Source organism: Saccostrea cucullata, unplaced genomic scaffold (genome assembly GCF_032062105.1).
Source record: "Saccostrea cucullata isolate Sc308-1 unplaced genomic scaffold, CSIRO_AGI_Scuc_v1 ctg519, whole genome shotgun sequence".
Lineage (NCBI taxonomy): Eukaryota > Metazoa > Mollusca > Bivalvia > Ostreida > Ostreidae > Saccostrea > Saccostrea cuccullata.
This window is the reverse complement of record NW_026929476.1, coordinates 221,545-235,972: the sequence shown is the minus strand read 5'-3', so window position 1 is coordinate 235,972 and position 14,428 is coordinate 221,545. Positions and strand designations below refer to the sequence as shown.

Here is a 14,428-nt window from a genome sequence, read left to right as displayed (position 1 = left end):
TAAAAGAGGAGAGGGCATATTGATTTGATGCTGTCTGTCGATCTAGCTGACGGTCGGTCGGTCCATTCATCTCTCAGTCCACTAAGTTTCCGTTAATTTTCTTCGATGGTTGCACACACTGAAATGAAATTTGCAAAGCAGTGGGGTTTTTTTAGAATATCTAGGTCAAGCTCTCAAGTTTTAGGTACTTTCAAACCACTTTTGACAGAATTTTGCCTTTTACTTAAAAATATACATATTTTATTTGCAGTTTTAATTTGTTTTCCTCGCAAAATTTACGCATTCTAAAATGAAATGTGGTATACAGATTTTTCGTAAGGATATTTATCTTTAGTTTTGTTTTTGGTTCGATCGAGGACTTTTTGACAGATGCTCTTTAACGTAGAAAAATTCCAATTATTTGGGGGACGAAGGCATAAGAGTTTTACAAAACATCTCTTGTTTTTCTTGTATTTTCATGTATAAGCTACATTCCTGCCTCTTTCTAATTTTGTGTTTAAGTTTTCTTTCAATTAAATTTACTAATTCTTTTTTCTCACTTTGGTACATGCGAACCAAAATAATAATGTATATCTTTAGGAGCAGGGAAGTTTAACCTAATAAAATGAATAATGACTAATAAACACGCACGGATTTTATAAACACTTAAATTATATATAAAAGAAGTTCAGATAGATCAGCATTTAAATCTGACTGGGGAAACCGAGACAGGTTGCACTTTCCTTTTAATACAAATAAGATTTTTCACCGTCTTAGCGAAGTATCAAGATTCAACGTAAGTAAGACAATTCATAGATGTAGAATGTCTTATTCTTATTTTCATTTTAATCAGACCGTTAGCGCATTTATCTGCGAACTTTGATTTCTATTCTTATTAACTATTATTAGATTTAATTCCATTTTTATCAGCATCAATATTTTACATGTATGATATAAAATAGTAACAGATGAAAGGTTTCTTTGTGAGAAAGGACAATAAAGGTTAACATTGAGAAAAGTTAACTAAAGAAAGAATTTGGTCCAAATGGGATTTTGTTTCATGAAAGGTTGTTATTATATTGTATTAAACAAACACAAGAGTAAAAATATTATTACAGGGACACTCAGCATAGCAGTATAAGAATGAAGTTTATATTCTACTATGTAAATCCATGATAAATAAATTTGAACTATTTTATTTTCAAATTTCTGTGAAAAAGAAACGAATTTAAATAGTTGATATAGAGAATACTAAACTTAATGGAGCTTTTTTTCGATGGAGGTGGGAAACGCAGTTTTCTTAACATTGCCACAGCCCTTTCTCAACGAAAAATTAATTGTACATATGTTGAGAAAATATTTGTCAATATGTACAAAATAATTGTATATCAACAATGGGTAAGTAAAGGGTTAATAAATTTTGTTTGTTTCTTTGTTTGTCTGCTTTTTTAATTTATCACAAACAGGAAGGATATGTACCATAGACATACGAGGGTTGTCCCAAAAAGTCGTAGACAAGGAAAACATTTTATTTTCACTTTGTTGAATGAACAAAAAGTAACATTATATGATTATGATTTTCAAATTTCATAATGATATCACATTTAATAAGGAAATTATGAAAAAATAAAGAAAGCATGTAAGTGTACACCGGCGCACGAAAGCAAGCATAATTTACGTCCCATATAACGTCCTGATCTCTTTTTCTGCTTTACACGTGTCTGTTAACATTCAATATTTTTTTAAGTGAAAGACCACCCTTGAGTAAGAGACTTTTTTAAATTCACTACTGTAAGAATTTTTGTTTTTTCTAAGCAAATTCAAATTTTAGTCGAAATTTAGTCGAAAGATCGCCATACATTGTAGGTAGCAGAGAATACACATTGTTTGACGTCGTTCTTAGTCCAGATTGTTCCCCGTTGTCTGGGTACCTTAACAATCAGTAGTCTACTTCTTTTATGTTGTAGCTAATTTCGGTATAGTGGAAAACCTCTCAGTGAATCTCATGTCACTTAAAAATAACTTCCCTATTAAAATCTAGTGTGTAATGTCACTTGAATACTTTTTTACCGTCTCTAATGAATACAAATCATATTCAAAACAATTTATTATATATCCGTGCTCCGGTTACGCGTTTGACAGCGTCATTTTCATCAAACACAATTCCAACAACACTTTGAAAATCATAACACAAATCGTCTGTTTCCAATGCTATTTATCAAAATTTTGATTCTGATTTCACTAATGTAAATTTCAGTTCAATGTTTAACATAGTACGAAAAAAATAAAAGCAAATGTAATAGTTATAAAAATAGGTAAAATATTCCGAATTTTGCTCGTGCGCCGACAGACCTTATCGTCCCTCATATAAATCGTCCTAATATTATCAATATGAAAGATATTTATTTCAACATCCACAATTTTGAAGAACATTGACTATGTTATGTCTCTGCAAAATTTGGTTAGTATTGGTTGCATGTTTTAAAAGTTATAACATTGTCTACGACTTTTTGGGACAACCCTGTATGTAGGTTTCACAAGCTTCATTAGTTGGTTAAACGGATGTATCCCATTAGGCTTTTACCTTACATGATTTTCGTAAGTGTCTGCATAGATATGGAAATAACGAACAGTATTCAATCTCAACGTCCATTACACAATATACAAAATAAGAGCAGAGCAAACACGGACCTCCGAAACATCAGAGGTGGGATCAGGTGCCATGGAGGAGTGAGTATCCCCTGCCGACCGGTCATACCCGCCGTGTGCTCGTTGTCATGATCAGGAAATAACGGAAAAAATCCGTCGTCAATTCAGTGTATAAATAATGGACTAACAATTGGTATGAAAAACGTCAGTCAGCATTTGACTCAATGATAAATTGTATTTGCTGACAAGGTCATTGTATCGACCATAGAATTTACGAAATGATGACTTTAAACGAAATATTTTTGATTCATCAACTTGCTTGTGAAGAAATTGTTCATACGTAGAGCACGCTCTTGTGTATCGAATCAACTGAGATATATATACTCCGTATGCAGGTGATGAAGGTATATTGCTGCATAAGTAAGGGAAGTTGACGATAGAAAAGTTAAAAAGTAATCACGTTTATCATATAGCTTGGATTTTAGATTACCATTAGTGTCTTATTCAAGTAAAATATCCAAGTATGAAGCAGAAGTGTCGGACTCTGTGGTATCTTTTATCTCAAGCTCCTCAGGATATATCGTATCGACGTAGGAATGGAAATTATCATTATTAATTGACAATACGTCGTCGATATATCTAAACGTCGAGTTGAATGCCACAGCAAGTGTTTTCTTCTTTTCTCGCATAAGATTTTGCATAAATTCTGCTTCATATGAATATAAAAATAAGTCTGCTAATAACGGAGCGCAATTTGTACCCATGGGAATTCCAATAGATTGTTGGAATACCTGGTCTCCAAAAACCACATAGATATTGTCAATCAGAAACTCAAGCATCTTCTTGGTGTCAACTTTAGAGTACTTATGTGTGCAATCAGAATCTGTTATAACAAAATAATTTTTCAAATGACCAATGACGAGGTAAGTAAAGTTACGAGTTTCATTTTTGTTGAAGAAGCAGCATGTGGTACATTATTTTAAATTGGAAATAAAATACTATTATATGAACTATGATCAGTAAATGTATGTGTAATATTATTTCATAGAAATAGAGTTTTGAGCTCACCTGAGCCGAAGGCTCCATTGAGCTTTTCTGATCAAAAATTGTCCATTGTTTCTCATCGTTGTCGTTGTTGATGTGGTTGTAAACTTTTCATATTTTCATCTTCTTCTCACGAACCACTGGGCCAATTTCAACCAAACTTGCTACAAAGTATACTTGGGCAAATGGAATTCAAGTTTGTTCAAATGAAAGTCCAAGCCCTCTCTCAAGGGGAGATAATTATTAATTAGTGAAAAAGTTATGGCTTTTTAAAAATCTTTAGAACCACCGGGTTAGGAAAGATGAAATTCATGTGGAAGCATCCTCCGTTAGTGTAGATTCAGGTTTTTTCAATCATGACCCCCAGGGGTAGAGTAGAGCCATGACAGCCAAGCAATTTTTTACATAGGAATATTTAGGAAAAATCTTTAAAAATATTCTTCTTGATTTGAACATATTTTATTATGTAATAATATAAATGGATTGGGCAGCAGGCATCACCTATATAAGCCCTCTCCATAGAGATAAAAATATTCTTCTCAAGAACCATTGAGACAGGAAAGATGAGGGTCATGTCGATTCATTCTCAGGTAGTGTAGACTAAAGTTTGTACAAATCATGTCCCCCGGCGGTAAGGTTAGGCACAATCTACGATCAAAATTTTACATAGAAATATGTACTAGGAAAAATTTTTAAAACTATTGTTCTCAAAAACCATCGAGAGAAGGTTATGGAGTACAGTATTCAATATCAAAGTCCTAAAAACAAACAAATAGGAACAGAGCAAACACGGACCTCCGAAACATCAGAGGTGGGATCAGGTGCCATGGAGTAGTGAGCATATCCTGCTGACCGGTAACACTTGCCGTTTGCTCCATGTCATGATCGGGAAATAACGGGAAAATCCATAGTCAATTCAGTGTATGAATAATGCACTAACAAGTAGTATGGAAAACGTCAGTCAGCATTTGACTCAATAATAAATTGTATTTGCTTACGTGGTCAACTGGTCATTGTATCGACCATAAAACTTAAGAAATGATTACTTAAAACGAGACTTCTGAAGTTCTTGTTTCTTCAGCTTGAAGATGAAACTTATGTTGAATCATCCTCTGGTGGTGAAAATTCAAGTTTGTACAAATCATGTCCTTCAAGGTAGAGGGGGCCATAATGGCCTATTCAAGTTGAACATAGGAATATATACATGTAGGACAAATCTTTAAAAATATTCTTTTCAAGAATCATTGAAACAGGAAAGATGAAACTCATGTTGATTGATTCTCAGGTAATGTAGATTCAAGTTTGTACAAATCATGACCCCAGAACACAGGTACTTGTTTCTGTAATAAATTTTTAGTCTATAGTATTATAATAACACAAGGTATCTAACTCCAAATTACACGGAGTACCTCCCTCCCTTAGAATCGTGCTCATTTAAACTTTAAAAGAAAAGGCAGTGGCAAACTGTTTATACATATGTCATCTACGATAATTTATCTTCACATCCATATATGACAATGTATTTGTTTCCTTTAATCTCGTCAGCGTCAAAACTCTACTCGCTGAGTGGAAATGTCGAACTAAACCATAAAACGGTAAGTGTTAATCTCGGGCAAGGAGAAAAATTAAAGAATGCATGGGTTCAAAAATTCAATTCCAGATTTAAAATATTGCATTGAATAAATAAAATGTCATAGTGTCTTATTTTCCATAAAAACACTACGATGTTTTTCGAATGTAAATTTAGAAACTGAGTTTTAGCCAATTAAATTCGAGGTCTAATTCTTTGCCCGGGACAAGAACATACCATTCTTTGGTTGAGTTTCACTTTCCACTTGGCGAGCAGAGTTTTGAAGCTGATTACGGAGATAAAAGAAAATCAAGTCAAGCATATCAGATATCGTTGTGTCGATAAATTATCGCAGAAGACACAGGTATAAACAATTTACCCGTGCATTTCATCTGACAGTGTAAATGAGCGCGATTCTAGAGAGGGGGGGGACTACGTGCAATTTGGAGTTAGATACCTTCTGTTATTATTAAACTATGGGTTAAAATTTATTCCCGAAACAAGTGCCTGTGCCCCAGAGGTAGAGTGCTAACGTGCGGTATTCAATTTGTCAGCACGGCCAGGTGTGTAATAGGACCGAAGATTCCAGAATATGAATTCACTCCTTATATTTACATTCCTTTACTTTCCTTCATCATAACTGTTTATTTCGTTCTTGTTTAATGTGAATTTAGCGCCCTTCGGTATGGGTCTGCTTAATAAACGTTATAGCCATTCGTGACGTTTGAAAGACTTTTGTGACGTCGCAAAGTAAAATAAAGCAAGTAAACATTGCAAAGAAAAAATGATAAATCAATTTTTAATGCACATTTGTTGTATTTTATGTAAATTTTAAAGGGTATTTTTTTTTATGAAATTGAGTCAAAACAGTATACATTTTGGTGATCCCAAATATTGAAAATGCATGTAGTTCCTATTTTGTTCTTCTATTCTTACGCGCTGTGACAAGGTTTCGCGTGTGTTATGGAAAATTGAACGTCGAGGATTTCTAATGGATTTCATTAAGAAAGTTACACTGAATGTAAATATATGTTAATATATAGCCTGGTATCTTATGGATTCGTGGTACTTACCGATTCGTAATCAAATAAAATCGATTAACAAAACTTTCAGCTTAATTTTATTGTGATTTTTTAATACTAGGGTCTAATATCTTCTTTAGTAAAAAATTGGTTTAATTTCATCAGTTATCTGTGTCAAAATTCACCTTAAATTGTGTGGTGTTTACACCACTGTAAAAAATCAGGCGTCTCATTGATTCGTGGTACCTACGTCATCAAAATCTGAGTTATTGGTATGACGCGCCATTTCGGGCACAAATACTTAATAAAAAAGATTTTAAAAAAATATTGTCAGAAATCGGTGTTTTATTCCATAAATTATTTAGTTGATTGCCAATACGTTAATATAATTTTCTAAAGATAATTGCATAATAAATACATAACCCGCGTCACAAAACATGTTTTAAAAAGACTTTTTGATTTATAATTAGCATTTAGGTATTTAAATTAATATTAATAAAGTTGAAATTGGATTTACTATGGAATTTATTTGTATTTTAATTCTTGATGCAAAAAGAGAGAAAAATAATTTGATTTGAAGGAAGAATATCTTATAGTTTTTAAGCACTTGTTATTTGGCTGCTGGTTATGATGAATAAAAAACACTGATTTATAACGCTAGCAACTTTCCATACTTAATCCAATGCCCAGCAACATCACTTGATATAAACAGCAATCATGCAGACGACATCTGGAAATTCATTTGAAATCAATTTACCTACTATTTCGCACCCGTTTAGCTATTTTTAGGAAAACAGGTATGTCATCCAAAAGCGACTAAATTGGATGTAAGCGTAATTTGTATATTTTTTGCATAACGTACCGAATTTTCCGTCATTTTAGTTGAATTATACCACTTTGCTAACATCGGGAACTCTTCTTCGATTTCTCAAAATAAATTTCTGGAATAGTGTAATATGCGCAATGACGGAAAAAGAAAACACCACGAATCAATGGGTACCACGAATTGATGAGAAACGACCATATATAGGAACATACGCAGGCACGATAATGCTTCCCAGAGTACAATACAGAATACTCTGTGCCTTCACTTCTCCGAACTACAAATGTATGACGTCATATTTGAATATGACGGCAAGTCACTGAGCTGTCATAAACCTGACATCTTATTTTAATCTACATATAAAGATGTAGAGCGTAAGATTTAAATAAACGTGTTTTAATCACTTTAAAAACAAATCTAATATATCTGTATGATTGAGATAACTTTGCTCTTTTACTCTATGTTTGACATTTATCCTCTTTATACCCATGGATTGAGGCAGAATTCATTATTTGTGTATAAATGAGCCCTGACGCAGGTGATTAATGAGAATTTATTTAAGGTGTTTCCATTCTCACAATTTTAATGACTCAAAGTACAAAAACGGCATTTATTTTCATTTAATATTCTTTAAATTTTCCAATATTGCAAAAAATGTATAGGTCACCATATTATTTAAAATGCAAAACATAAATAAACAGAAGGATATGTCAACATAAAAAATGCGCATTTTTTTGTAAAAAGTATAATGAAAGATATGTAAAAACTGTTACAGAAACAAAATTCTTATGCTGAATGTTCCTAAGTACTTCCTATTTATAAGATACTTTTGAATTGTGAATGTCAGGGAAGGTATTTACATTAGAAGTACAATATAGCAAATGCCTGAATAAAGAGACCTTAGTAGGAGTTATTGTCCTTGTCAACAAATAATTGATGAAATAAAGAAAATATGCATTTTTAAAATTATTTTACTTAATAATATTTATCATTACACCTATTGTAAAGCATTATTCCAAAAGACATTGTTTTATAAGGTATCTATTTTAACTAAATACAGTTTTTGCAAAAAGCTATGGCATCAAAGGAGGTCAGAATTACCTATTTTGTGAAAATCTGTAAGAGGAGTTTCCTCTCTAACTGAATCTTGCTTTGGAAAAATGTGTGATTGCTTTGTTTTAAAACAAATATTGAGCGGAGAAAACCACCATATTTGTCTGTAGTTGAAGTTAATTTGAAATATTATGTACCAGAGAAATAGTATTACTTTCCCTAGCACATTTCGGGTTCACAGGGATGCAACAAGATTATTTACGTTACAAAAAGTTTGAAATAATTGTATTAATCGGCTGCACCAAACCGATTTATGTGAAACCTTTGAAAAAGAAAAATGACTGCCGTGTGATCAACGAGGTCATATGTGATATCGTGACAAATATGTTTATATATAGCCTTGGGAACTGTCTACATGAACTAGGGGTACTTAAGTACATAACTTCAGAATAAAACTCAAAATCAACTTTACAATGCAGTTAAAGCTCCAGGAAGCTTAACAGTACTGCGTATAGGAAAACTCTTTACCTACCAATAATCTGCATGTCTTTGCCTATTGCTTACATCATTAATAAATTAATTTGTACTTCAGTGAAAAGTAAATAATTTTTTTTAAATTGTATGCGCAAACTTATGTTCTTTCAATTTTGAAAGGTATATTTTGATAAAAAAAAATATTTGATTTTTTTTTCACCATTTTCATTAGCAATGTCCAATTCTAAGGCCGCTTATATCTATTCAAAAACATTGTGCAATATAGCGTGCGATAATTTGTTTAAGCATTCTGTGATTGAAATTCACCAGTTGCTTGATATTTTATTAATTCAAGTTTAATTCGTGCTTAATCATATGAACACAAATTAGATTGGCCATTTACCCAGTCTGGCTAGATGACAAATCGTTAAAGTAACCAATAATAAAAAATGAGGTCATTTAGGTTTTCACACTTCTGGTATGTTTGACACCTCCGGCCGGTCATTATTACTTCTCTGACCAATGTCAGTTAACTTTCTTGCAGTCAAAAACTGCTCAGTATGACGAGGAGAAATTACCTATGTTTCTTACCTTTTGTTCTTGGAAAAGAGACAGGTGTCCGGTTTTCAGGAGTGACCGGTTTTATGAGAGTTTATGTATTAAGAAATGTTACGAATTTTGCCGGGACTTATAAATTCGCCCAATTTTTAGGGAGAACCGGTTTCCTTGGGGTTGGGGGGGGGGATTGGAGAAGTTTCAATGTAAAGGGAATCTTTCAAAATCTTCTTCTCAAGTACTGCAAAGCCATGTTGAGTGATATTTATTTGGACGCAACATCAGGTAGTGTAAATTCTAGTTTGTTCAAATCATAACCCCCAGGGGTCGGGTCAGGCAACAATTGTGGATCCAGTTTTTGCATTAAAATATATTTTGGAAATCTTCTTCCCAAGAATAGCAAGACATGATTAGTGATATTTATTTTGAACAACTTCAGTGTAGCATTACATTTGTTCAAATCATAACCCCGACGGGTAAGTGTGGGGTTAAATGGTGGATAAAAGTTTTGCATTAGAAAATTAAGGGTTAAATCCCGAGAACAGAAAATCCATGTTTAGTCATATTGACATATAAACATCATCATGTATTGAAGATTTAAATATGTTCAAATCATCACCCTTTGAGGTAGGCATGGGAACAATGGAGAATCAAATTTATATTATTACGAAGAAATATATACAACGAAACTTTTTTTAAATCTTTTTCTTTAGAAAAAAAGATTTATATGCTGTTTAGATATGGAGGCATTTTCAAGTAGTAATAAATTTCAAGCCCCCTCCCCTTTTAGTAAACTTTTCAATTCTGATCTTATTTGTGCCTTTTCTAGCCGATGTGCTCTGGTGAGCTAGGTAGCCGATTGGTCTCTTTTTTAACTGTAATGACATTTTTTTATGTTTGTTTTATCTGTTTTAGACTGATTTTTTGGACTTGAATAGTTGAATAGAATGATGCATTTATCAATCAGAAAATAAAATTATAAATGAAGGCGACAGAATTTCTTAAGTTTGCTTACTATGTTTTCTTGACATGTGAAAGTAATAAGAATACTGAATGATCCCAGCACCCGCAGATAGAATTATTTGGAAATTATGTGAAGACATTTCAATTCATATTTTTTAGAAGTAGCCAATAAAACTAAAATATGTTAGGTTGTGCTATGTATATATATGCAATAAGGGCGTGGCTTTACATGTACATGTAATGACAATGTAAGACAAGAGAAGACCAACAATGTCAAAAAGTGCAGATTCTAACTTTTAAAAGATATTAAAAATGGCAAAGTTCCCCATAAAGGATGACATATATAGAGGGAATTATTTAAGAACTCTTAAGATAAACCAAAATTTGATGCATGATTTGATACACGTTTTTGATTCGTTTGATTTGAAATGACTTAGATAATGAATTGACTTTGAGATTGAATACTGTTCGCTGTCTCCATATCCTTCATATAAATAAATCGGCTGACTGACCGATGTAAATAAAAAAAATATAGGTAGCAACTGTTTCTTCACCCTCCCATCAACATTAAAGTGAATGGTGTGGGTCCTTCGGATGAAACCTTAAAAACAAGATCAACAGCAGGCGTTGACAAGATAAAGATTCCTCAATGCTCAATGGCACTGACGGTCGAGTAAAAGTTAACATTAGGCCCTTCATTGATATATATATGATGACATCTTTAAATGAGTGAAATATTCTCGAAAGGGATGTACATGTACATGTAAAACAAAATACAATCAATCAATCTATAGATCATTTCAGGGTCCTAGATTTATAGTGCAAGACTCTTCCCACTCGTATTTCAGTCATATAAGAATTAGGTTCATGATATGTATAAATTGGGTCTGTAGATATACCAATTGATTGATAATCACTTGATGTTCCATTTGAACTTAGAAGCATTAAAATAAAATAAAGACTTAGTGCTTTCATGTCCTAAAGAAATTTTCTCCTCAAAGTCCAGGTCTTGGAGAACAGCCTTAATGAAAATGCAATGTTTTTGATTTTTAAGGTAAATAGGTATGTTTGAATACTGATAGTGAAGAAAAAATATATGAGTGCACTTTCTGATCTAAAAAAAATGTCTTTTAATCCTCAGAAACAGTTTTTTATTTACTAGCTGAATATTTTATATCAGAAGATGCACTCTATATTAAATATCGAAAAATAGCTTTCAAAATTGGCCGTTTTCGTAGACTTTTTTTCAGAAAATGAAGATATTGACGCATTTTGTGACGTCACAATGCATTGAATAGTCAGAAAATTACGTTATGTATTTATAGATACGCAATAACCAAAGATCTAAGTGATATTTAATGCATTGTTAACTAAAACTAACAAGCTTTTCAGAAATTCACATGGCCGTAAAAGACAAAAGTGAACCCTTTTCTTTGTTATTTTTCAGATGGACATTGAAAAAATTTTAATGTTAAAATTCCTACTACTTTGTCTGGTTATGGATTCAGCGCAGCGTGTTCGAAATGCATCATGTGAAATTGAGGACCGTAACATAGAAACCCACAGACGTATTTTACAACACTTTATTTCAAACGAGAAAGCAAAACTCATATATTTGAACGTAAGCTCCACATCATATAACAGTATGACTATGGAACAAACTGAATGGAACAGAGTTTATGATTGGACCTGGATAACTGAGGATAACAAACATTATTTAAGTTATCCAAATGATATTGATGTTTATACGTTTGGTCTTATGAGAACTGGCATCCATAAACTGAGCCTTAATATCTTGATAAATAATACATCCAACTGTAGTAAGGAAATTCTTTGGATACGAGTACACAACTATCTTCAACGTCTGCGAAACAAATCAGAAGGCGGATATTTCTGTCACAGAAACTTTGAACATCAAGATTTGAAAAAATTCTTTCATTTATTTCCGATCGTATCAATTGGGTACGACTTCGATTGTTTCAATGGGAATATTACGACTCCCTCTCTGCTTATAAAAACGTCTATAATCACTTATGCGATTGTCGTCATTATATTTTCGATGCTTGCATATTATCCTCTAATAATAGCTTTGTCATTGCACGGTCGAAAAATAAGCGAGCAACTGAAATACTTAACCATGGCCGATTATCCGTATACACCTAGAAGGTTTCTGTTATATATTATTTTCAAATCTAGTAAACCAAACATTACAAGAAAGTTGGATCGAAGCTTTTCCAGTGGAATGCGTTTATCTTTTATATTACTTCTAGTCACAGGATTGTCATACGCTGTGAAGATAATTTTAGTCAATAATTATTCACTTTTACCACCCAATACAGTGATTTTTCCATTTCTGTTTAATGGTGTTGGATTGCAAAATGATATAAATATATATGTTCATATATTTATTTATACATTTTTCATTTGTTTTAGTTTGTTTGCAATTGCTACGATAAATAGTTACTTAATTCTATCTATTGAGTCTATGAATGATTGCTTTGTGTTTTTTAAACTTTCATCCTTAAAATGTAGCCTTATTCCTGTATCCGATTTTCTTAAAATGAAACGGAAAGAAAACACAATGTCTGCAGTGGTTGTGGATCGGTTTTGGCTGATTTTTTCTTTACAATTTTGGAGTAAAGTATTTCTTTTACCATTTGTTGGTCAAAGAAATTCAATATTCAGTTTTAAGTTTCACTTCAGACTAGTTCTATCTGTAATTGATTTTATGATAAACGTGCCGCTTATACTGTTGTTCAGCATTTTCCCATTGGTTAATCAATGTTATCATTTTATGCTATATTTTTTAAAATCATGTAGTTTCTGTGTATGTAAGCGTTATCCAAACTTTGTAGCAATATTATCACTCATTTTAACTCCAGTTTTCATTATGTGTCTTTTGTATAACAGCGTGTATGTAGGGATGAGCTGTATCGTTCAATTTTTGATTTATGTTTTCTTAGTTGCAGTTCCTCATTTATATTCGACACAAATCCATATTTTCTTATTTGTCATGGCAATTCTTTCTTACATGAGCAAATATTTTGTGGAATTTTTTATGCTCTATCGACAACTTTTACAAAAAGTAATTCAACTAAAAAAATCCCATGATATTTTGATAAAACATTTTGATTACATCATTGCACAGTGCTGCCCAATACAAATTGAGGTATTTTTTCTTTTGATGAAAATTATTCTAACAACATTTTTGCTTCTGATTATATATAAAACACTATCTGAAGTCAATTTCCTAGATAACCAATCATCAATTAATTTAAACACGATAATGGTATATGGCTTTATTTTCCTGACATCCGGAATTTTAGAAATATTGTTCTTCGAGAGCAATACAGACAAAGTAGAAAGAATACACTTTGAGTTAGATAACCAAATAAGATTATTACTAAATGTATACGAGCCTGAAAACGAGACGGAATCTGAAGTTGAAATTGATGCCGACAAAAAGATGGGACGATGTTTGTTTTCCGTTAGGTATGTGTGTAATTGGTGTTGCGGGTGCATGGAAACCCCTGTCACTGATGAAGGTTATTGTAGGTGCTGCTATGGCCTTGAAGAAACGGACTTGGGTCCAAATGGTGGACCGACATTCTCAGAAACCCACGTGTCATTTTGCACACGTGGTAGTCGCATAAATGAGTACACACAGATCAGCTCGACAGATGACAGTGTTGCATCATAGGCATTACTTATTAACGTAAAAGCTTTAGATATTCTAACTACAGTACACTGTATGAAACCTTTTTGGAATAAACTTTTTTTCTTATGTTTTAGAAATCACCCTCTAGCATTAAATTGACTACCGGGTAGTATAGATTAGACTGCTATGAACTCTATATGCTCGAAATAAAAATAATCACGAATTCGTGCTGTGGCATTAAAAACATATTTTTATGCAAGTGAAGGAATATATCATTTAAATACTAGTAAGGATATACGTAGGAAATAATAAATGAACTTTGATTAATAAGAAAGTTTTTAAGATTTCATGTCATAATGGGAATAAAAGAGAAAGCAATCATAATATTCCGGGGGGAAACATTTTAGTTCATGTGGGCATTGTGGTTTTAAAAAAGTATACTGGTTTTACTCAATAGAACGTGAGCATTGTGGTCAAAAAATTATACTGGTTTTACTCATTAAAACATGTATCTTCAATATGGAACAGTAAATTATACGATTTTTAAAATTTTGTAATATACAGGTATTTTTTTTATTACCTTGTAATTTCTTTTTGATTTGTATTGCATAACTGTGTTGTTAATAAAAGAAGATTTT

At 32.3% G+C, this 14,428-nt stretch overlaps 1 protein-coding gene across 1 annotated transcript; it reads left to right on the top strand.

Annotated features, from left to right (window-relative positions):
• The first annotated feature begins 668 nt into the window (after positions 1 to 668).
• On the top strand, positions 669 to 14,428 carry LOC134280980 (uncharacterized). Its single transcript, XM_062763428.1, has 2 exons — positions 669 to 775; positions 11,580 to 14,428. Exon 2 carries the CDS (start codon positions 11,580 to 11,582, stop codon positions 13,830 to 13,832), a length of 2,253 nt encoding a protein of 750 aa, XP_062619412.1. The 5' UTR covers positions 669 to 775; the 3' UTR covers positions 13,833 to 14,428.